Source organism: Mustela nigripes, chromosome 13 (assembly GCF_022355385.1).
Source record: "Mustela nigripes isolate SB6536 chromosome 13, MUSNIG.SB6536, whole genome shotgun sequence".
NCBI classification, from domain to species: domain Eukaryota; kingdom Metazoa; phylum Chordata; class Mammalia; order Carnivora; family Mustelidae; genus Mustela; species Mustela nigripes.
Genome location: NC_081569.1, coordinates 42,485,734 through 42,511,300, shown reverse-complemented (window position 1 = coordinate 42,511,300; position 25,567 = coordinate 42,485,734). Strand labels below are relative to the sequence as shown.

Below are 25,567 nucleotides of genomic sequence, written 5' to 3'. Positions count from 1 at the left end.
AAGCCTACGTATCGTGTTTGTGAATGTGAGCAGAGCAGGATAGGATGGTAATTAACCCAACATAGGAAATAGGCTCCACTGTTTTCAGGATGCTTTAGTCCTCAGGTAACAAGCCTCTTCTCACCTCCAGCTGCACTCACTGGCCAACTGCCACCAGCAGACTGGGCCTTAATCAAACCCTTCAGAAGCTGCAATCAGACCCCCTCTGGCAGGAAGGGTATTCCTGTGCTCATCATCCAGAAAACTAAAGGTGCTTTGGGTTCAAGCAACTCATATCCACTGAGAGATCTAGTTGGCCATTTCAACATAACCCGCACTGGTTAGGACTGTTCTACGTACAAGTGGGAGTATTGGTTGTCTGTTTACCTGTGTACATCTTAGGGGTGTAGATGAATTTTCCATTATAAATAAACCCTAAGGGGGCGCCTGGGTGGCTCAGTGGGTTAAGCCTCTGCCTTTGGCTCAGGTCATGATCTCAGGGTCCTGGGATCGAGCCCCGCATCGGGCTCTCTGCTCAGTGGGGAGCCTGCTTCCCCCCAACCCTGCCTGCCTCTCTGCCTACTTGTGATCTCTCTCTCTCTGTCAAATAAATAAATAAAATCTTAAAAAACAAACAAACAAACAAACAAAAAAACCTGTTAAAAAAATAAATAAACCCTAAGTATGAATACAAATTGTGAAGCACCTACACTGTGTTCTGGGTCACTAGGGGTCTCACAGTTGCCTTGACAATGTGGTAAGTGTTATTCCTGGGGTTTCCACTCACGTGCCCCCTACAGTGACTAAAATAAAATGTACCGGAAAATCATTTTTACTCAACAGTAACATCTACCCCGGCTTCTTCCAACCGTGCCCACATAATGACTCCAAAACTTCAGGTAGAAATGGCTCATCTTCAGACTATGCCCAGGCTGCTTCCCTATTTGAAGTCGAGTCCTTTAAACAAAGTAACTGTCATCCTAGTGGAAAAAGGGGAAGCAGAGATGATAATGCAATGAAATCTAATTTTTCTTGAATTCCTCACCATTTGGGATTGAAACCTCGGCCTCTGTCATCTTTCAGGAAGGTCATGAGGCAAGAACAGAGGAGAAGAAATTGGCCTTTTCTGGAAAGGACAGCCAGTCGCCCCATGGTAAATCCCTAGCAACTTCTCTTGGGGCTTACCTCGAGCTCCCGCAGGGCGTTATCACATTCCTTCTGGCCTGGAGCTTGCTGGGTGCACAGAGTGATCAGCTGATTGATGCTCTCGGTCACAGCTCTGGAAGAGAAATGGACGAAGGGTTTTTGTTTTGTTTTAGTTTATAAAGATCAACAGTAATTTCCCCAACAATATTTTGTAGGTTCGCCGGAAATACATGGAATTCAGTATAAAGGCTGGGGTCCTGGTGAGAGCTCTTCACCAAGGCTCTGAATAACCCAAAATAAACCACAACCAGCGCAGACAGAATGTGTGTCCCCACACTGCCTGTGATTACTCATCTGATTTCCCTTTAAAGTGTCCGAATGGTTCTTTTAGGAAAGTAGAACTACCTTTTAATATATTCATAGGAGAGAATTCACAGCAAAGTTGCAAATAGCAAAGAGATCGTATTAACACTGTTTTTAAATAGTCTTCATTAGCAGCCCATAAAAGATAAGATGATCTGAGACTATTTTGGATAGCCTTTGTATAGCTGGGAATGTTTTCTATATTTTAAAACATAGCAGGCGAAAAAACCCCCAAAACAAAAAACAGAACAAAAACAACAACAACAACAAAAAATAGCAGGCATACAACCAGTAAACTGCGTTCATGATTTTAAAATCTTGGCTTTCCATGAAATCGTACATGATTCGCTAGTTCCTAGAAGTTATCTCCAAATTATTCTTTAAAACAGCTCTTTTCTTTAACATTAATAGGAATTAGAGACTCATGATTTTATACGTGTTTCTATTCTTCTTAGCACCTGAGAGGCAGCTCAGCATTTTTTTCCTCTACTGGCATGGATTCCACCTCTCACGAGCAGCCTCTGCTTAACTCCTGCTTCGGTCAGGCCATGGTTCATTTAGAAAGTCATGGCCCGTTCTGAGTTAGTTTTTTTTTATACGGTGTGAAATATGGGTCCAGGTTCTTTTCACATGGGGCATTGGGGTGGGTTTTGTGGTAAGCCTGATCATTCCACCACCTTCCATTTAAAAGGTCATTGTTTCAACGCTGCACTACTTTTGTAACTTTGTCGACAATCCCTGGGCCATATTTATGTGGGTCTACTTCTGGACTCCATTCCATTGACCTATGTGTCTAATCCTTTGCCAATACCATGCTCATATTAAATCTTAAAATTGAATATCCTTGTGTTTTAGCAATGAAAGAAGCAGAGACAGGAGAAATTTTCCTAAAGGGATGCTCAAGTAAGTAGCAAAAACAACACTCAAAGCTGTGACTACCTGACTCCAAAGCCGGACCCACAGCCATTTTCTGAATGGTCATGACCCGTCTACACTCTGGCAGGGTCCTAAATTCTATTCATGGTTACTAACCACAGCAGCTAACCCTCAACTTAAAACAAACAAAAACAAACTAGAGCATACTTGCTGTTAATCATTAGCACTGCCTAATATAAGAGACATCTCATTTTATTAAACTGCTTTGCAGCTTCCCACAGAATATCAAATTAGATGGAAAATGATGTTGCCAATGTACAAAGGCAATCAGCTTAATTATTTGATGAGGAGATACTGCTTTGAATTTTAAATTTAGCTAGGGCGGATGGGAAGAAGAAAAAACATCCCTGAACTCAAAAAAGAATCCCAAAATAGCTTTTGTAAGATTGACTCTAGCGATTCATTTGTTTGGGGCGGGGGAGAAATGCTTAACGAAGGTTTCATACAGGAACACTGGGTTCTCTGTGGTGGAAAGCAAAACAGTAAAAACCGAAAGAGCAGGACAATCTCTAACTCTGGGCATCTTGGAGGGTGTGCTCTATGACATGTTCTCCAGATGGGTCCCTCGGAGTCCAAAGCCATGTTCTGGGTGGTAGGCCTCCAGACGCACCCCAAGTGGACAGGCTGGCAAGCATGAGCAGAACGAAGTGTGTAGAATACCCTTAACAGTGGCAACATGATCACGTGGAGGGTATTTCCATGTTTCACACAAGCGTTCCCTTTAGCTTATTTCTTTTACTGTTTCCTGTCTATCTGCACTTTAAAAAACAAAACAAAAAACCTTGTTTTTATTTAAAGATTGGTCCATTAACAACTGTCCATTGGGGAATCCAGAGAATATATAACTACTTATTATCCTTGTCTTTTATCTGTTTTTTTCAATATGAAAATTTTTCAAATTAAAAAACTTGGGTTAAGAAACCCCAACAGACTAGTGGTTTGTGGTAGGATAATCATGAAAGTAAAAGCACAGGACTGAGGTCTGAATGAGTCACTGGGGTAATTCTGATCCATGATTTAGGGAGCAGTATTTAGGTATAATTTATCCTCATAACTCATTTCAGAGTCTGGAGTGGATAGCCCAATAACAAAATAAGTGGCCCAGAGGCAAGGGGTTTACGTAGATTTGACAATGAAAAACAGTATTTTTATGTTTCAAACTATACTAGTTGTAAAATAAAGGATTAGAAGCAACTCAAATATGGAATGACAGAGGACTGACTGACTGAATGGATAGCCTACTGTGGGATTCTGGGTGCCTATTAAAAGTCCTAATGCATAGCATTCCTAACAGAGAAGAATATTCATGATTCACTGTTAACAAAATCTACAAAACTGGATAAACTGTAGGAGACCATAGCTGTAAAATTCAACATATATATTTTTTTTTCAGAAAAAAATGACAGAATGACATGCCAAAAAGTTAGAGTTATAGCATTTTTAAAAGTGATTTTATTTTTAAATAAAAACATTTCAATAAATCCAATAAAAAATTATGATTTAGCCAACTTACATTGTCACAAAGAGAGGGCCAAAAGTAGCAGCATCCTCCCTCTGTTCTATATGAATCTAAATAGGACTGAACAGCAGTTTTAAAATATTTTTCCACTTTTTAAAAAATGACTAAAGCTGCGTAAGTTTTTTTTTTTTAATATAAAAGTTAAACAGCCACAATTCCCCTGTCTAGAAGTAGTGTTTTCTTGTGTTTCATTCTTTATCTAGGCATATCCAGCCACTCTCAATTTTTTTTTTTTTTTTAGAAAACATTGGAACCTATAACCTTGGATCTTAAAAAATAAAAGGAGTTCTAATCTACACATTGTTTAGTGTTCAGGGATACTGACTGAATTGATTCAACTAGTTTGGGAGCTCTGGAGGGATAGTCTCAATAGAGAGGGAGATGGGCCGGGTTGTGAGAGGAAAATCAACCAATTTGTGTTTCTGATGACCTGTGAAGCACAGATCATCTGATAAGGAGCTTGGGGTGGGGGGAGACACCAACATCAGGTACCTCCCTTCCTTGAGGGAGAGCGTCTTTAGGCAGGCAAAATATTCACGCTGAATTTCACCCGTGCGTATTCCCTGGGTCCTGCTCTGTACAAGGTATGGCAACATAGTTTGTCTCTTTAGGAAAGCAAAGTGATTGCAGCCTGGCTGGGGAAGCAGGATAATGAACAGGTAAGACACACAGAAGGTAAGCCAAAGGAAGCGGTGAAGACGGGAGCATGTCAGATGGGCTCCCGAACCTCTGAGAGGCCAGATGCTCTAGGCTCGCAGGGAGCACAGATGTATGGGTTCCGCATAGAAGGGAGAGCTCGATATGGACTGCAACAATCGGAGAAGTCAGTGAGATCCTGGTTTGGATAAAGGGAAGAGAACATTATAGAAAGACTAACAGATGGACTAGTTTACATTTTTCTATGTCACAGTGTCAAAGTACTGCTTGCTGGGTCATCCCTTTTCACTGTCTCTGGAGACAGGAGGATGCCTAGCTGGCAGGAACCTCAAAACAAAGGACAGCCCAGGAAGAGGAATCGACTGCAAAGTTCTAAGAAAGCCTCAAGGGACAGGAAAGCAGCAGCAGAGAAACTGGCTGTGTCCCAACGATGGCAGTGGGAGCCAGGGAGTCCTGGTCAGCGTGACTGTGCTGTGAGCAGCGGCACAGGGGGGCTGCTCAGAGGTAGGACACTCCCTCCTTCTTCCAATGCAAGCTGCTTTTCCATTTCTTTGACGAAGTTCAGGGAGCACTGGACCAGCCCCTGGCCAGGGAAAAAGCTGAGGAATAGTTGACAAAGGGTCTCCAGCTCCGCCCAAGTCCTCAGAAGGGAGTCAGAGCTCAGTACTTACACAGGAACAAGCTGGGCACTGAACGGAAAATGACTTCGTCCCCACTCAGCATCAGAAACCAAAGGACTGGACTCCTCATGGACCTGGGCTCCGATGCAGAATGCTTCTCCGAAGCAGAAATGCTGCTTTTCCAGAGATCAGTCTTTTTTCTCAAAGCAGGAAGAATCATGTTGACCATCAAGAACAAAGGATTTAAGTCTGCAGACGTAAGAGCAGGGCAGGCCTGCACCGATCTGAGTCTAGGTCCCCACAGTGGCATCTGTGGGCCTTTGGGGACAGCCACATAAAACAGAGGCAGGGCTGGGCTGTCCCAGGAATAGGGAGGGCAGTGGGACTAAAGATCAGGACAACGGCAGTCAGATCCCAGCTGCTCAACGCCAAGGGCGCTCACATGCACAGCTGCTGCAGTTTCCAGATGGAACGAGGGGAGTATGCTGTGTGTGTGTGTGTGTGTGTGTGTGTGTGTGTGTGTGTGTATGTGTGTGTGTGTGGGTGGGTGGGTGTGGGTGTGTTCCTTGCCCTCACTCCGAAGGCGCCAGCCCTGGCCTATCACAGTGTGCACCTGTCCAGCACCAAGTGCCAGACCCAGCCCATTTCAGGCATGTGGCAAAAATCTGGTGAATGAATGAATGCACCCCCGCTGTGCAGAGCTTTGCCTCCAAAGAACAGCTCACCTGACTCACTTGACCTGGCCTGAGCTTCTACTGGGAAACCACCTCAAGGAGCAAAGCTTCCTGACATGTGCCAAGAAGCCAAGGAGAATGTGCCGGCATCTTCTGGCAACAGTTCCATCCCAAGACAATCATTTCCTGGGATGATTTTTAAGCACAGGCAACTCCTGTCAGCTGAAAGCCAGGACAGAGGCAAAGAAAGCATCATCACCTCGTCTCCAGGCCCCTTCCTCCATGTCACCACCAGGGGGCCGTCAGACACCCACAGAGCCAAGACTCCAGCCATAACCCTTGAGGGCCCGTGTTTCCTTTCTTACCTATCTTGCAAAAGGCCAATTTGCACTCTCCCCTTTGTCCATGATTGAAGAGAGTGAACAGTGCGTTCTAAGTTGGAAACTGTAATTTTGAAATGATGCAAAAAATTGAAGATAATGAAAAACATCTGAGTTCAGATACCTGGAAACATCAGTTGCCCTATCCAAAGGCTCTTTGTAGGAAAAAGAAAATCAAGAGAGGATTTTACCATAAGTGACTCTTAATCTCACAAAACAAACTGAGGGTTGCTGGGGAGAGGGGGGTTGGGAGAAGGGGGTGGGATTATGGACATTGGGGAGGGTATGTGCTTTGGTGAGTGCTGTGAAGTGTGTAAACCTGGTGATTCACAGACCTGTACCCCTGGGGATAAAAATATATGTTTATAAAAAATAAAAATTTAAAAAAAGAAAAGAGGGTTTTATATGAGAAACAGCTGCTCAACAGAGAAGACATCATGCTTCCCTCCTCAGCCCCCACCCCTCACAGGGGCACCCACTCACTGGCACAGTCACAAAGCAGAAGATGGAGGCAGGGAGATTGGAAGGGATTTTCCCAATATCCAAGTGGCTCTCGTTACTGTTTGAAGCTGAAGTATATACACCTGGGAATAACTACAGAAACTCAAGGGTTTTCAAGGGACTTGCTCTGAAATGATCTAATTCCATCCCCCACCACCACAGGCAATAAACAAACAAACAAATAAAGCACAACTGGCCAAGAGGGGACCAGAGACCAGATTTAACCATAAGCATGACGATATCTTATATTACTGAGAACTAACAAGAACTTAGAACTCAAGGATGATGTAGGACAAGCCCCATTTTGCAGATGGGAAAGTTGAGACAAGTTGAGCAATCCAACCAACGGAACCAAGAGTGTCAAACATTAAAGCTTGGACTAGAATCCAGCTCTGCTCACTCTGAACTCAAAAAGACAACCATTGAGCACCCAGGAGAGAAAAAGACCTGAAAAAACAAATACACAAGCAACCAAGCAAAATTAAGTTAAAAAAATTGCAAAGTCAAACTCAAGCTATGCATTTTAAAAATTACTAATCTGCGCATTTTGAAAAGGTTTCCAATTATGCTACATATCCTAATTGCCTGCACATCCTCTCTTCCTGCTGTTAACCTTCCTACATACAAAGTGATGTCAAAGAATGCTAAGAAAACAAGCCCACAGCACTAGAGAAACACCAAACACCCTACAGGCCCTCTTGGTTCAGGAAAGTGAATGTGGGTTTGCTAATACAATATCTTCCCAGGCTCTCACTGCAGTTTCTCTGCGGACCAGCATTCGGTCACTGGTTATTGAACTAAATTGCCGCAGCGGTCCTGAAGCAGACATTGTCTTGTATTCACTGCTTTCCTGGGTGAAAAGAGCGGGAAAGATACTGGCACCACCCCAAACTCCGATTCCCGTTCTAATATATTTCCCAAAACAGTTGACTCCCACCCCTACACCCATTCATCATAAATGGGGGCCCTTCTGTATGTAACAAATGGAATAAGTTTAAATTCATCTTGTTAGCCTTGATGCCAGGCACCAAGTCAGTGCCCAAGAAACGTTGAACGGTGCGTTGGATGTTGTGGGGCTGTTTTTGGTTTTGTTTTTTAATGCTTTTTAGTATTTTCTGATTTTTTCCAAGGAGCACATATTACTTTCATCATGGTTAAGACAGAACACTCCTTTAAAAACATCTATGTAAGCCACTGTGTTTATAAATCAACAGGGGCTTTAAGTCTAAGCAAGCTGAAAGGCAGTGAGAGAAGACAGAAAACATCTTTCACGGGAAAGCACGTGAGGATAAGCCAGTTTAATGAAATGCCAGAGTCGCCCCTCTGCCTCTCAACAATATAAAGACAGCCCCACGTCTCTGCTCAGCCAGAGCGGCAGGATGTCAGGCCTGTCTCTCAAACACGGACGTTATTTAACCACACATGAAAGCACGTTTTGTTCCGCTCTTACCTTGCAGCAGCTGCCAGGAGATTTTTGGCATTGGGGGCTCCGGGATCTACCGAGAGAGACTTGGCAGCGAGCAATAGCTTGCTGGACGCCATAGAGATATTCTTGAGGTTGCCTATCACTTGGATCTGGTCTTCTTTCGTCTGCAAAGTTGAAAGGAGGCCAAGTAATTAGGGACTGTCCATTTCTCCCGGGCAGCATTCAGAGAGCCGGGAGAAGCATCTCAATACAGGAGCAAGTTACCTACAGAGACCGCATTAAGTCTGCAGATGCCCAGCAGGTTGACACACTGCCCCAGGTCTACCCTTCCCCAAACAAATACCCACACCAAGATGCCCGCAACAGGACAGACATCCATCCCCGAGCGGGTCAGCCAAGAGCTGTGCTATCTCACAAGTGCATGCAATAAGAGTGGGGGAGGGAAGTAGAAGGAGGGGGAGAGAGCCCCCGCACATCAGTGCACAGACGGGGCCAGGATTCCAGCATCTCGCTCAACAATGCTGGAGTTGTCAAGGAGCTCCTACATCCCAGCCTGGCACAAACGCCCGGCACTGTCTGGCTACTCAGAGCCAACTGCACCCCAGAAGTTCCGACTCAGGGAAAGACACATTTCTCACCTGGTTGACTTTCTGCCTGAGAAACAACCATGTGTAGATAATACAGCCAGAGACACCCTGGGTATCTCCTTTAGGGAGTTCACAGGGGCTCCAGAAAAAACAGCTCTGTAGGCTGCCACCAGACCAGTCATGTTCCCTTATTCTGAACAAGGGCTTTATCTGTTCATCTCAAGGAGGTAATTTTTTAAAAATGATTTTATTTATTTATCAGAGAGAGATCACAAACAGGGGAGCAGCAGAGGGAGAGGGAGAAGCAGGATCCGCATAGAGGAGGGAGCCTGATGCAGGGCTCAATCCCAGGACCCCCGGGATCATGACCCGAGCTAAAAGCAGACACGTAGGGGTGCCTGGGTGTCTCAGTGGGTTAAGCCGCTGCCTTCGGCTCAGATCATGATCTCAGGGTCCTGGGATCGAGTCCCGCATCGAGCTCTCTGCTCAGCAGGGAGCCTGCTTGCTTCTCCCTCCCTCTCTCTCTCTCTGCCTGCCTCTCTACCTACCTGTGATCTCTCTCTGTCAAATAAATAAATAAAATCTTTAAAAAAAAAAAAAAAGCAGACACGTAACTGACTGAGCCACTCAGGTGCCCCTCAAAGAGGTAATTTTTAAGCATTTGACACTTGGTATTAGACACAGCCCCCTCCCATGGGCCCAGTGAAACTCAAACACATGTTTTTTTAAACAATATTATACCACATATGAAATATAGGACACAGAGCTGCCCTCCCTCTGAAAAGCTTAAGTAAACCATGAATCCTGCTGGATGATCGTGGGAGGTTATCCCTTATCTCTAAGAACCATTTCACACATAAGCTAATTACGTCTTTAGGAATGCCAGGCCTGTGAGTTCACAGAGCTTTTTAAGCAGCAAACAGAATGCAATGGTGTGACCTGCTGACAGGTTCCCTGTGTCTGTTTGCCCAACGGGCCTCCAGGGAGGACAGTCCACCAGAAGAGACAGGAAAAGGTCCACTCCAGGCAGCCACTGCCGCACTCACCTGAGCCTGGCCTGCCATCTCAATGCCAGCATCCAGGAATTCATCGAAATCATCACTGAACTTGCCAGAGGCTGCGGCCAGCTCTCCACTCTGGCCCCGGGTGGCATGGACCACTTCCCCCGCAGACTGGTTCAGATCAGCCGCAGCTTGGTTCAGCTCACTCTGGGCTTCTTGGAAAGGCTTTGTGCTGGGAGGTAACTGCAGTGGGGAGAAAAGGCACCCCCATAAGAACTTTCACTTTGCATTGTAGGAATGAAGGAAGGCTCTGCGGAGGCAAAGCCTCTCCAGGGCTGCCTTTCTGAGTCATCTAGACTAAAAGACTCTGTGTGGTCTGAGCCCACCTATGTTAAGTCTGACCTTGATCATATAGACATTATTTCATTCACTGAAATTTACTAAGCTCTTCAATGCTAGACACAGGGGATCTAAAAGTGGTCTTCCTCAGGGTCTGTGGTCCCCTCAGTGGCATAGCCAGGGTTCACACCCGGGCAGTCTGGCTCCAGGATGCAGGTTCTGAACCACCTCTCCATTTTGGATGGAGCCTCTCAAAGGTTTAGCTTTCTAGAACTAATAGGCAGATGCTATTAAACTTCAAATCCTATTCTTTCACACAAATAGCCACCAATTTTATTAGTAGCTGTTGCTCACAGCTTTTGTGAGGATCAGAAGTGTCACTGGTGGAACTATGACTATTTGTTCCTGCTTGTTAGTCACAGCACATACACTGCTTGCAGACCTGGTATGTGCCAGTCACCCGGCAGAGAAGAAATGGATGAGCCCAAGCCACCCTCCCCCTGCCCCCGAAAGGGGTGCACAGAACAGGGAACAGGCTCCATGAGCGAGCAGCCTCCTGAGACTGCTCACTGTCTCAAACGTCTTGAACACACATACCCTCCACCACCTTACTATCACCCTTGGCGATGTCCTGATAAGAAGTCAGAGGATCACACACCCACCTTTCCTGTTTTCACTGGGCTGGCTGGAGAGCACACAGCAACAAGGACCCAGAGAAAAAGTAAACTTTTAAAGCCCCACCTGGGAACTTTGCTGATGGCAACGCCGAACAAGGAAAGGCAAACTGGGAAGCGAAACGAGACTCCTGAGACAGAGGTTAGCTGCTCAGAGATCCCACAGAGGGGAGAAGGCTCTCCCTCCACTCACACCGAAGGTGAGCCCAACCCCCCAGGCACCCCTTCTCACTGCTCAGCCTCTCACCGAGTCCACAAGCAGCTTCTTGCTGGACTCGCCAATGCTCTTCAAGGCCACGTCTACATCCTTCTGTCCTGGGAGACAATTCACGCAGTTATTCAAGGAGTGAGAGACGGCTTTGGCCACCTGCAGAGGGAGAAAAGCTGCATGAGAGAGCCCTTTCCGTGCAAACACTGCTGCAGACGTGTGGGGAGCCAGCAGGGACAGTGCACGGAGCTGAAAAGCATCGGGAAATTATCTGCCAGCATCCAGCTGACACTGTTTACCACTAAATCACCTCACCGAGGCCTCTCATGGCAGTTAACATCCTGCCTCGGCAAAGGGGCTGACACGGTGACACAGGACGTCTTATGTGCATCCGGCACCAGGCTAAGTCACCATTCTGTGACTCAAATACAGAAGTCTCCTATGTTATGCCAGGTTCTAAGACAAAGAGGGCCACCACCAAGAGAAACAGAAAGAGCTCCCTTCCTGAGAGCCCCGCAGGGCTGAGTTCTTTGGGTCTCAAGGGTCTCAGATGTGATCCTCTCTGTGACACTCCGGGGCCACCACCCCAGAACACAGCCCGCCCCAGAGCAGGAGGGACACTCTGAGTGCTTCCAGACCAACTTGGACTTGCCGACATGCTGCCTCTCTGGGATGGGTGAGGGCTCGCTGTTTGCACTCAGGGGAAGGGGAAGGTCTTCGGAAGTGGGCTGTGTCATTCCCTTTACCTAGACCATCTCCTTCCCAGCTTCCTGTTTAGAACTTCGCCTAGATGGTCTCTAGCCCACTCACTTCATCAGGTTGGCAAAGACCCATCCGAAGAGGCAGTAGAGCAAGTGTACAACTTTAAGTGGCCAGACTAAGTCTACTATCTACCTCACCTCCCAGACTAGAGAGAAGAATATACTGAAGCATACACGGGCCCCCAACAGATATGCTGCCTCCTGGCTCCCAAAATGCCAAGGACAGATTTCAACCGCAGTGCCCCCCACCCCGCCAGCCTCCATACTATCTGTTGACTCAGTCAAGCAGATCTTCTATTGTCGGCGGTACTGGGCAAGAATTACCAAAGTGGAGGTCGTGTACAGCCTCCAAAGGTACAGTACTTTGGGAGGTTTTGAAAACTCCCACTGACTGAACAATGTGCACACCACGGAAAGTGCCCAGGAGAGAGCCTGCCAACACTACCACTTAGCAATAACCACAAGTGCTATTCTGGGCCTCACCTGGGCTAGTCTCTGCTGACTCTCAGCATCCCCAGGTGCAATCAGGGCCTGCTTGGCTTCTTGAATGAGCATGGCAGAGCCTTCCATGACGTCCCGTGCAGAATCTAGCATGGCATGTGCAGCTGCAGGGTCACTCGTAGACGCGGCCACGCCGCGGGCAGCCTGGGCCAGCGTCTTCAGAGCCTGGGCTGTCTCTCTGGCAGCCACCCCTGGAAATGAAAGCCCACCACACCTTCCGTTAGATTCTACCTAGAAGTCATACTCTACTTGAAAATCAGCCTCTAGACCATAGCTTCCTAGAAAGGAGAGCACCCTCGGACAGTCGGTGGGGCTTCTTCTAAAATCTGAATTGCTAGGCTTTTCCAAGGAGTAGCCTATACCACTGGCTGTAGGCCAATCTAAGAGATGGGGGAAAGCAAGTGCCAGGCTGAAAGGGATTTTGCTCAGGCTCCCCTCGCCCTGCATGCCACAGGCCTAAAACACCAAAGCGCATGGGATCAAGGACCCAGATGAATCTTTCAGATGCACGTCCCTTCCCAATTGTTGTTATTGGGTCATGACTTCTAGACAAGAAAGCAAGCAGTCCACATGGGCAGCTCGGGGCATTTTTACACATCTGCGAGCACGTCACCACCAACCAGATGGCGTCAGAGCAGTTCCATTGCCTGCGTCCTTCCTCTGGCAAGAACCCCTCATGCCAGAAGCAAGCACTGTTGCAGCCTCAATTCCTGTAGACTAGTTTTACCAGTTCTTCAATTCCTTCTTGATGGAACCACAAGTATGTGTTCTTCTTTGTCTGGTTTCTTTTGCTACCAGAACTTTAGGAGTTTCATCCATGTTGTTACATTCATTCCTCTTTCTTGCTACATCGTATTTCACGATACAAGTCACCATCTGTTTACCTGCTCTTCCGCTGATGCACATGTGGGCTGTTTTGTGTTTCAGGGTTATTACGAATAAAGCGACTAAGAGAGTTCTTTACATGCATGTAGGTGGCCAGATGGAATCATTTTTCTGGATAGAAACTTAGGAGCTGAACTGCTGTGTCACAGAGTAAGTTGATCTTCAGCTCTAGAGGACACGACAAAGCCTTTTTAGAATGGTTTTACCATTATACACGCCCCCAGCAATGTAGGAGCATTCCAGTGGCTCTACATCTCAGCCTAAACTAGCTGCTGTCAGATTTCTTACAGCAATTCTTACCGTAGCCATTCTGGCGGGTGTGCCATTGAGGTTTAGCTCTGCTATCTCTAAGGGATAATGAAGGGGATCACATTTTCAGACACTTCGTGGCCATTGGATAGCCTCCTCTGTGAAGTGGCTGTTCAGCCTTAACTTCAAGGCTAAGGATGATGGGATTTGGTGATACACTGTGAATAGAAACTAGTTCTTATAGAGCACCACCTCCCATAGAATGAACATGCACCTTCGTACACAGCACCTAGCGCTTGGCATACCCAAGAAGAGGGTGAAGACTAAAAACACCAGAGCCTGTAACAAGGGAATCTGAATACCCTGAAAAACGCCGAGGAGCCCACCTTCAAGTGCATCCCACTGACTGCTTCACAGATGGGTTTGTCCTGTCCATGACACACTTTCAGAGGCAATGTGAGAGCTAGATCTGGAGATTCTGAACTTCTGGATCAGTCTCTATGGGGGTAGAGAACTGTGAGGGACTCTGGTTAGAACATACACCATCTTAAGTGAAAATGACCCATTGATGTCTTGCTCACTCAGCTTTGAGGGGACTCCTGTCTCAAGACTTCAGCTGGATGGCATCTGGGTGCCCCTGGGGCCACCTCTGATCAGTCGTTGTTTCTGCCAAGTCAGCACAGATGCAGCAGGTGGTCCCCTCCTTTCCGAGGACAGGGCACCATAATACAATAATGCAAAAGGCCCCAGATCCACAAAACAAGACAACTTTGCAGTGTTGCAGACTTGCTAATCTGTCAATATTCAGGAAGTCACACAGCTGGCACAAAACTCTACAATCTAATCAAGGCAAATAACAAAGCTGCCAATCTACCATTCATCCCATGGCACTTCTGGATGGAGCACGCAGTATGGGAGAATTTTACACAAAGTGATTTTTATGGCAAAGGGCAAGCCCAGAAGAGAAAACACAGAAATAAATAAAGCGAAGGTGAAAGAGAAAAACAAGCTAGGTAGAGCAGTCAGTTCCTTTTTATGTTTAAGCTTCTGGCATAGGGTTGAAAGATGCCCTTGCTCAGAAAGACACCAGATGTGGTTAAGATCTCGTCTAGCTCTGGCTTTGCTGCTGATGAGCTGTGTGGCCCAGACTGCTGCCTTTTCCCTCCAGGGCATCCGGGTCCCACAGGTTTTAGGAGAGGCTGAGATCACTGCTCTGACTGTTGAAAATTCTAGGCTGTGATTTCGAGACATCTCCTCTTGCCTTTCCATTTATTAGACAGTCTCCTGAGTCCATTTCTGTTTGAGTTGTGTATGACTTTGAAGGAATAAAATGGTTATCAAACACAATTAGGTGAGTCATGTGTACGCAAAAATCATTTACTGAAAAACATTTCATAGACCCAGACAATTTTTTAAAAAGGCGGAAACCAGAGGAGCTGAGTGCCAAAACCTTAGGTTGATCTATCCCACGTGTTTTCTGCTGAGGATCTCAAGGCATCTCAAGGATCCTCTTTGGAGGCATAGGGTTTCCAAAAAAGAGGAAGCTGCACCATCAAAGGAGTGAAACAGACGATGAGAGGCTGGGGAGCCCAATGACCATCTACGGCTGCCCAAGGCTCAGTTCAGAGCGACTTCTCAATGGTAGTGATGACACTCACCAGGGGTCGGGTCTCCCAGCAAACACCATCCTCCGGGAGAAAATGTTCCTGCAGTTCAGGGTGTACTATAAAGCCAGAACTGCCTGTGGGGAACTCAAAAGCAGATCGCTGTGGCAATAACCACAATCCTTTGAAGACACAGATTGCTTTCACAGTATTCTTGCTATCTGGATTTTAAATCAGTTCAGGAACAGAGCCTTAGGAAGATCCACCAGTGATAAGTGACGTAGTGCAATGCTTTGTAATGGTAGTTACTGCTGACTGGCATTCACGTAGGTTGTGTGTGGATGGCACTAGCCCATGTGGCAAAATCCCAAGGATAAAAACCTGGTATGATGTAGGTTTTTAATCTGTCGCACAGGATCTGAAAAGGGGTCTACGTACAACTGTCAGCTCCGCAGAAATGTACTTTGAATACTGTCCCGGCCAAACAAAAACACATCTGTGTTAGAATCCAGCCAGTGGGCAGCTCAGGTGTATTCCTGAATATCCCACATACCTCATTTGAGGATGAGGGAGCTGAGACCCGGGAGAGGCTGCCCACACATGCGCGCTCTCTTTGCTTCCCATCCATTTTCCAACATGCCTGCTGCCTTCAACAAGCAAAGAGTGATTCTGTTTTTCCCAAAGCCAATGGATGCTTCCTAAGTCCCTCTCTTCGGCAACTTTCTCGGCAGCAACCACCTCTCTGACTCTAGAGATACTCCTCTCTCTTGGTTTCCTTAATCTTCTCCAAGGCAAAGACCTCCTTCTTCTCATTGAATATTAGGGTTCTGCAGGGTTATATCTGATAAACTTCTTCTTACTTTATCATTCCCCCTAGGCAAACTCACCCATACTTCCACAGTTTCAATTATTAGTATCACATTAAACATTTAAAAATTGTTATCTCCCTCCCAGACTTCTCCCATGAGTTCCAGAGGCCAATTTCTAGCTACCTAATGGGCATCTGGACTTGGGACATCCTCCAGATGCTTCTAGCTGAACGCATTTACAGCTGAACTTAGCATCCCTAAACTCCAGCCACTGCCACACCTGCCCATGGCCCCGTGTTTCCGCCATGGTGATTCACACACGTCTAGCGTTGTCCATGTTGCTTTCCTTACTCCCATTCTGGTCAGTTCCTGACCAGCGTAAGCTAAAGCCCAAGAGCTTTGAGGTCTCGCTTTAATTTATCTCTTCACTTCTGCCATAGGCCACACCCATCTCTCATATTGATGATGGCAACAGCCTTCACGCTGGTCTGCCTGCCTCCAACTTTGCCTCCCTCCAAGTTATTGCGTACGAGAGGAAAGGCAACCTAGCTAAAAGAAAAACTAAACCATGTCCATCAATGAAAACTCTTCACTATTTTCACATGATCTTAGGTGAGGTTTTTAATGATTTAAGCAGAAGTTAGGAGGTTCTTTAGGATCTGGCCCAGCCTCCCTTTCCGGCCTTCACTTCTTACTCCTCACCTGCTTGCCTCTAACCTGAAGCCTCCCCCAGTCACTTGGTCAGCCTTCTTTCCTCTTACCTTTGGGACTCCATATACACTGCTCCACTTTCCCAAACACCCATTCAGCACCCGCCAAGACAAAGCGGTGCTATTTCGAGGCCGTTTTTCACACACAGACTAGACAGTCTGTCATCCTGGGTGTTATCGGTGTCAGAGGATGCAGCCTGTGGTCTTCCTTCATGAGTCCATTTCAAGAGTCCATTTCATGAGCTGCACCAGAGCCGGCAAGATTCCAGAAATGTGTAGAGCGTTTTGAAACATACTTTTCATGTACCCTTTGCTTTATAAGAATTTATGAATACGTTTCCTTCTCCTTGAATGCTAAATAAGTGCTGAACAATCCTTACAACCCTGATCAGGGGGCCAGTTCACTCCTGATGGTTTCCCTTACTCTCCACTAGCATAAAAGTCTTACTACTGCAGGTACTCTATTATACTACAGAGTACTCTTTGTGTGTGCTCCTACTCTTTCTATTCTCCAGGTAATAAACAGACACAGTTAAAAAAAAAACTCCAAGGGGACTTTGATTATAGTAACGGCAGAACAGCTTAATGCAGATCAATTCCCCTCAGAGACACAACTAAAACCACTGGAAAAATCATATAAAACATCTGTTTGACAGCAGTGGAGAGAAACCAAGGCACTAAGATGAATTACGATTTTAAAAGAAAGAAAGGACATTGCGGGGGTGGTGGTACAGGGCTGCTTTTCCCCTCAAGGCACTCCTTCTTCATTCGTAAACTGTTGCCTAGAAGCTGAGCAAAATTTCCTGCAATTTCATGGGGCTGGGAGGATTAAAAAGCAACAGCTCTGAGCCTATGGAAGAGATCGGCCCTGGTAAATGTTACAGATGCTCTGAAGGGATACACAAAAATGCCCTAAAAAACCAACTGGAAATAGACGGCAAATTTCCAGGCAGCTCAATCCCTGCTCATCAGGCCAGTCCCTGCTCATATTATGGGGATCTGCTAGATGTTCACTACATGCCAGAAACAAAGAATAATCCTCCATAGGGAAAGAAACACAATTCAGAGTCTCACACTATCTCTTCAGTTTAAAATACCAAAGTCTAGAATTAAATTAAAAAATATCAGAAACACCAGGAGGTAGGACCAACAGCTGAAAAACAAGAGTAGAAAAATGACAGTTCGGGGACATAGGCCCACAGGTGATCCAAATATCAGAATTACTGAACCAGGACTTTAATAACTTGTAATGACTAAGTTGAAAAATTAGACGGCAAGATAGAAAATTTCAGCAGAGAATGGAAAGTGCAAACAAACTATCGAACGGCTATTCTCAAACTGAAAAATGGGACATTTCAAATTAAAAACTCGGAAAAGGCTGAAAGCAGAAAAGACATGGCTAAAGAGAAGAGTGAGCTACAGACCAATCAAATGAGAATATTCAGAATAAAGCACAAAGAAAAAAAATCAGAGCCAGTAACAGGAAAGATTAGGAGACACATCTCACAGTGAAAACACCTGACATTTATGGTAACTGGAATCTACAGAGAAGAGAAAAAAAAATGGGGCAGAGACAGTATTTGAAAATACGGTGCTTGAGAATTTTCTAAAACTGATCTAAGACAACAAGTCCCATTTTTCAAGTCCCATTTTCAGCAGGATAAACACCCAATAAAATTTCTCTAAGCCCTTTGCTTGAAAAAAGACTGAAAAATTCCAAAAGTTAGTAGAGGGGGAAAAAATAAAACCACAGTGAGACTCTTGACTCTGGCAAACAGGGTTGTGGAAAAGGGCGTGGGTGGAGAGATGAGGTGATATATGGTGACCCCAATACATCAGTAATTACATTATAGGTAAATGGAACAAATACACCAATTGAAACAAGAGATTAAAGGGGATTATGGGCAGTAAAGATGGCACGTGATGTGATAGCACTGGGTGTTATACGCAACTAAGGGATCACTGAACACTATATCAAAAACTAATGATGTATTATATTATACGTTGGCTGATTGATTTTAAATAAAAAATTTAAAAATTTTTAAAAATTCAAAATATTAAAAAAAAATTACCTTCCCAAAAGGAGACTGATGGCTTTCTTCACAACAGAAATAAAAGAAGTCAGAAGACAATGGAATAACACCTTCAAAGTTCTGGCAGAAAAGAACTGCCAGCTTAAAATTTTATGAGTGAAATTATCTACCAAAGATAAAGGCTAAACGAAGGCAGTTTTAGACAAACAAAAATGAAGAGAATTTGTTACCAATAAAGTCACACTGGAGGAAATGAAGGGAGTTAAGGCACAAAGGAAATAATCCCCGGTGGAAGCACATGGAGAGGGAGCAGGCATACAGAACAATGGGAAGGTCAATGTGGCAGTGACTCTAAATGGATACTGACTGTAGGAAATGATATGGAGACTGTATGGAGGGGATTAAAATATCTGTCATCATTCATGGGTTCTGATTATGCAAAGAATGAGCAGAAAGAAAGGTAAAAGGAATTAAAGTGTCCCAAGATTCTTGCACCGTCCAGGAAGTGGTGAACACACTAACTTATATTAGACTTTTAAAAATCCTATAAATTTTGAAAATTCATAGACTAGTCAATGAATATATAACTAACAAGCTAATCAAGGAGAAAGAAGCAGACCTTAACAGATACATACAAATCTGAAGACAGGAGAGACAGAGAGGGAGAGAGAGAGAGAAAGGAACCCAGAACAGGTAAGTCATTCAGAAAACAAAGAGTAAAAGGACAGATTCAAACCCCAATATATCTGTAATTACATTATAGGTAAATGGAACAAATACTCCAATTGAAACAAGAAATTAATGGGGTGCCTGGGTGGCTCAGGCAGTTAAGTGTTTGCCTTCGGCTCAGGTCATGATTCTGAAACCCAGGACAGAACACCATATTGGGCTCTCTGCTCAGTGGGGAGCCTGCTTGGCCCTCTGCCCCTCCCCCTGACTTGTGCTCTCACTCTCTCTCAATAAAATCTTTAAAAAATTGAAAGAAAAAAGATGTTGCATCAACAACCCCTCTCTTTGCAAAACAATTACATGATGCTCACAAGATAAAAGTTAAATAAAAGCATACATTAAAACTGAAAATGGGATAAGATATATCATGCACATTCAATGAAAATAAAGGCACAGAACTATATGCACAAGACTATAAAACAGTAGTAAAGGGAAAATCTAAGTAAGTGGAGGGACATGTCCTATTTGCAGATTAGAGGCCTCAAGAATGTGAGAATGTCACTTATCCCCAAACTGATTCAGTGTAACTTCAATTAAGAAAAAAAAAAAAATGAACAGGGTTTTTTGGGGGTAGAAACTGCCAGGTTGATTGTAGAATTTATGTGGAAATATAAAGGGGTAAGAAGAGTCAGCACTACTTGAGAAATAATGAAGTCAGAGGACTCATATAACCAGTATTAATACTTAGTATAAAACTCAGTTATCAGCAAAGTGTGCTACTATGGTAGGGACAGGCAATCAAATCACTGGAAAAGAAGTGGAAGATCAGAAGCTGATTTGCATACAGCTTTCACTTAAGGACCAACCAGCACCGAAGACCACTAGGGAAATGATGATGGCTTCAGTGAGTGGTGCTGTGTCAGACAGATATCCAAGAGAAAAAAGAGTGAGGGCTCTCTTTGCTCATATGTAAAACTCAAATGCAGACAGACCACAGTTCTAAATATAGAAAGTAAAACAACAAAGCTTCTAGACTGTAACAGAAGAGAATATCTTGATTTTAGAGAGGAAAAATTTTTAAAAAGGACATAGAAAGTTAGCAACCGTAAAGGAAAAACAATGTAAATTGAAATATTTTAAAATTCTAAAAAAATCTATTCATCAAGAAACAGTTTTGAAAGTGAAAGGTAAGCCTCAAGATAAAAGAAATACATACATGTGAAAATTCCAACTAACACGAAGATAACTCAAGGTTGTTGTTTTGTTTTTGCTTTTTTTTAAAGAGCAAAAGGCATGAACAGGCACTTTGAGATGACCAAATGGCCAATTAATACATGAAAAAATGAGCAATTGCATTGCTCATCAGGGAATTACAAATTAGAACCATAATATGATACTATTACACACTCAGCAGAATGGCTAATGACATTGGCTGACAACAGAAAGTGGAGAGAAGAATGTGATCAAATGGAGCGTTCACACGCTGCTGGAAGGACAGAGCTGGGTTATTAGCACAGCCTGGGACCCAGCACGTCCATCTCTAGGTATTTATTTAGAAAATGCTTATTTACGTTCACTAAACAGCATGTACGATAACTATTCATAGCTTTACCCATCAATGGTACAAAGAGTCACCAACAGGTATATTCACATAATGAAATATTGTAGGAAGCAACAGAAAGCAAAGAACAGCTTCTGACATCCTGCGCATCTCACATCATAATGCCAGAAAAAGCCCCAAAAACATGGACACACCTTGCATGATTTCATACATAGTTAAAAACAGGCAAATCAACTTGTGCTGTTACAAGTCACGGGTGTTTACCTCTGGGGGACAGGAGGAAATACAATGACTGGCAGGGAGCAGGCTGATAATGTTCCACCACTTGATCTTGGTGGTGGTGGCTGGGGTGCATTCAATTTATAGTAACTCAGGAAGGTACACATTTAGGACTTAACCTCTCTCTTCTGGATGTTTATTACACTTCAATAACAATGTATACCTTTTTTTTTTTTTAAGAAGTCAGGCAGTACTACTGTGTAACAACAGCAACAATCAGCAACCACCTCTCCCATTTCATTCCCTTCCTAGAGCCACTCAGCTCTTTGAGCTTTCTTCTGACACATTTCCTGTTTCCAGGTAATGGGTTTATAATGAATCTTCTCACTGTTTCCATTTTAGGAAGCTATAGGCTTCCTATTCTGTCTACTTCCTATTAGAAAGACATTTCCTTATATAAACCTGGTGCTTTTCCTAGAGCTGATAATTACACAATCTGTTTCTATATAGCCTTCTGTTTAAAGGTGTCTCCTGCCCTTATGGGTACCTTGTATCTCCAATATTCAAACCTCCTCAGGTTCTGCAGCACAAGTCAGCTTGTTTCTTGCCGGCTGCCCTATCCCTGAAGACTTTTTAGTTTTTGTTCATTGGTTCTATTCATTATCAGTTATCTGTCTCCTTCCATCTCTGAAAATTTAACTGGCATCTTATTTGTTGTCATCCTTTTTTTCTTAACATTTTAAAAAACAATTCCTTTAGTGAGATTTCAAGAGTCATACAGAGACAGTCCTCAAAGTTTGTAATTACTTTTTCTAATAGTTTAGATGGGGTGATCCACAAATAATTTGGGGCATTCATATTTTATTCATCTTTATATGCTTAGTTTCAAGCCCAGTAACAAGCACATGGAAAGAGCTTGAAAAATCTGTAACTGCTGTTGAAAAACAAAGTTAGGTTCATGGCCAAATCAAGGAACCCCCGTTGCTGTCCCCCACCGCCCACCCCAGCTGTCTGCACCTGGCCACAGGGCATCACGAAGGATGTGGGTCTCACCTGTGTAGTGCTCATTGCCTTGAGCAGCACAGGTCAGAAGCTGGGCCATGGACGAGCCCACTGCCTTGGATGTACTTCCTAGGTCTTGAGCGCATTTTTCCAGCTGTAAGAATATCCAAGGAGGAAGACAACTTAGAAGAAAAGCAACATACACCTAAATCTTAGCATACAAATGATGCACATCAAGTCATGGTCCTCAGCTTTTCCCCACCTGATGGCATTGGTGCTAAGAGTAAGTAGGGTGACAGGAGGGGAAAGAGCCCATGCTTGAGAATAAACAAACCTGGGTTCAGGCCCCTGCCCTCTGCTTCCTTCCCCCACATGCTAGCTGTCAGAGACTGGGCAGGTTACCGAACCTTTCCAGGCCTCGGTTTCCTGAAGAGATCCTAATACTTAAGCTTAGCATGTTCTCAAAATCAATGTAGGTACTCAACAAATGGTAGCTATTAGCATCATGCCTTTGGAAGCTAATTTAGAAAGTCTGCAACAAATCCTTAGCGAGAATTAATTATGCCTTGGCAGGAAGTGGGCAGGCATCCAGCGGTACCGCCTTCCTGGCATGTGGGACCACTAACATTGTTCATTTTGATCTTTATACTTTGAGGAGTTCTAACCAGAAGGAAATGCAATAGAGAAAGAGAGGTTTTCCCTGGTACATGAGATTATGAAAATGGGCAGAGTGCTTGCTTCCTATGAACAGCATGTCATCTTGCTTTGTAAACTGAATAAATAATTCAGAGAACAAACTTACTGAAGGCTCAGGGTACGGATAATTATTTGATTACTAGATGAGGGACAACCTTTTGGAACAGAACCTTCAGGCATACCACGAGAGTGCAGGAAGGCATCAGAGAATGCGTGCACTTTTTAGCTCCGTAACATCGCTTCCCAGGATAGGCAGTGCCTTCAAATATAAAAGAACCTGTAGCCAACAATATGTTCTGGCCAACAATATGTTCTAACACAGCACACATATTCTTTTGGGGGCAGTTTCCTTAAAAATTACACAGGGCTTCTTGCATTCTAACAGACCAGCAGGTTTCTGTAAAGGCAGAATCATGTGAGGACAGCCTCTCTCAGGTTCCCTGGAGTGCAGGAGCTTACAAAGGGACACGTGAACTACATCATGATGCTGCCGGCCCTGTGGCCAGTCCTGACTTGATCATTAGCTGGGTGACCTTAGGTGACTTAACTCCTCTGAGCCTTTCTTCATCTTTGCAATTAGCAGGAGCATGGTTTAACAAATAGTTTCTGAGGGCTTCCTAAGTACCATTGGTCCATGGTACATTAGGGGATCCAAAGAGCAGCAGTAGCCCAGAGGGAGGGATCAAGAGCGTGGGCTTTGGAGTCCTGTGGGTCTGGATTCAAACCCTGATTCTACCATCAGTGGGAAGACACTGGACAGAACAGTGACAACCTACCCGGGCACCTGTGTTTTCTCAGAGCAAAATGGCATCCACAAAACTCACTCATCAAGGTTACCATCAGGATAAACTAGACTGATTTTGGGCACACACAGTGTGTACGATGTATTTAACAAATGACGGCACTTATTAGCACCATTCAATAATGTGGAAAAGGAGGTACACACAAATGAGAAGAGCTGGTAAAATTTTAGCCAAGAAAACCCTGACTCAGGCATCACGAAGCACCGTAACATGATCAAATTAGAGCTCTGTCCCCACCATTCCCCTAGATTGTGGACTGGATTCCAGCGCGCTTTGCTGTTGTCCCTTCCAGTTGTCTTGCATTAAGTCGATGTTTTTTCAAATCATGCCTGTTGAAAATATTTCCTGTGTCTACCTTTATAACCTCATTGCTATCTGTATTACAGATAAAATATCTGAGACACAGAGGAGACACAAGACTTGTCTACGGCTGGTTGAGGACACAAGCTGGAGCCAGAAACAAGAACTTCTACTTTGAAACCCAGTTCCTCCAGCTGTGCTGGACGTTCTTCTCAGAAAAAGGCTGTGGGATCAGAACACGAGGATGTGTCTTGTTTATGAAGAAGAGTGTCAGACACTTGTGCATCCCCAGCCAACCTCCAGTAAAGCAAGACACAGAACCATGACCAGGGGCCCCTTCCGGGCCATCTTTACCTCAACGCAGTTCTTAAAAACGGGGCTCTTCTAGGGCTTTGCCTATAAAATGTGTGTGATTCAGGGCCACCAACTCCAGCTTCTAAAAATGCCTCACCGTGATCTTGACATGAGGCAGAGTCCCAACCCACAGCAGGCTCTAACATCCCTTACCGTTTCCCCCGGAAGCGGTTTCAGCTGACTCTCCACAGCAGCCATCTTGGCGTCCTGCAGTTCACTCTTGAGTGTCTGCACGGTGCTCAGTGCTGAATCGATTTCCATAGGACCACAGGCTTCATGGGCCTGGCAACAGAGTTGGGAATATGTGTACAGTCTGCCCGGGAAAAGCGTCCCCAGTACTTTGCAATGCACCCAATGCCTTTCTGGATGTTCCCAGTGGTTCTCCAACCCTGGCAACAGGAAGCCAGTGGAGTATGTGTTTCCTGATAGAACAAAATCAACCTTGGTCTGTCCTGACCTCCCTAAATAATCAATTATGTATGTCTCATAAATGGATATACTTAAAGTCTCCTTGAAGCTATTTTTATCCACAATGCATCTGTCGCTCAGACTAAGAGAATCCTTCTTCAGTGTTTCTGGGTTCTAGAGAGAGAGAGCACCTAGCACAGAGGCTTGAAAAGCATGTGGTGAGTGGCTGAAGAAGGAATGAACGAATGAACCCAGGACTATGGGGGCAAGCTGTTATCAACCTTATTGAGTCTCTACAAAGTTCTAGACTACAAACCATTACCTTTCCATACTGAAAATCACAAAAAGGATTTTTCTTTTCCTTAGCAATTGTTTTAAGAAAACTACTTCATTCTCTTGATCATTTAAGATATTGGTCTCCAAATGCTTTGATCACATCCCCTTCCATATACATGTTAATAAATTATCGGTATAAAATTATAGACCAGTATGTCAAATACAGGTAAATCATAATTTCTTTATTTTTAGTTAACAGTGACAACAAGAGCAGTAAATACTAACTGACTGATTGCTATGTGCCAATAGTATATAGTGAAGAAACTGAGGCACGGAGGTTAATTAACTTGCTGAGGTCACAAAAAATTAGTCGATGGCAAGGCCAGAATTTGCATGCAGGCAGTCTAACAGCAGAGCTTCCACTCTTATATTTTAAAGCCTTAATATCTTTTTACATCCAGTGGACAGTCTTGCTTGAGTCCCACTTTGAGGCTCACAGCCTCAAAATAGTTGAGGTGTGACTCTTCCTAAGGCTTACTGATGAGACTCATAAAATGCAGATGTTCAGGTTCTATGACCACAGACACTGACTTAGCTGCTCAGGGGTGAGGCCTGGGCACCTGCATTCTGAATGCTCCCAGGGGATTCCAGTGCAGATGGTCCCTGGACCTCTTGTTGAGAAACACAACTTGAGATATTTTTTTCCAGCTGAACATT

General features: G+C 44.5%; 1 protein-coding gene across 3 annotated transcripts in view; it reads right to left on the bottom strand.

Annotated features, from left to right (window-relative positions):
• TLN2 (talin 2) overlaps nt 1-25,567 on the bottom strand; it is a 429,824-nt gene that overhangs the window by 96,047 nt on the left and 308,210 nt on the right. For all 3 annotated transcript variants that reach the window (XM_059372168.1, XM_059372169.1, XM_059372170.1), the window contains exons 27-33: nt 24,320-24,448; nt 22,065-22,167; nt 12,255-12,463; nt 11,050-11,169; nt 9,835-10,032; nt 8,226-8,365; nt 1,165-1,258 (exon numbers count right to left, since the gene is read on the bottom strand). In XM_059372168.1, the coding sequence (XP_059228151.1) occupies nt 1,165-1,258; nt 8,226-8,365; nt 9,835-10,032; nt 11,050-11,169; nt 12,255-12,463; nt 22,065-22,167; nt 24,320-24,448 (993 nt within the window). The remainder of the gene's footprint in view (nt 1-1,164; nt 1,259-8,225; nt 8,366-9,834; nt 10,033-11,049; nt 11,170-12,254; nt 12,464-22,064; nt 22,168-24,319; nt 24,449-25,567) is intronic.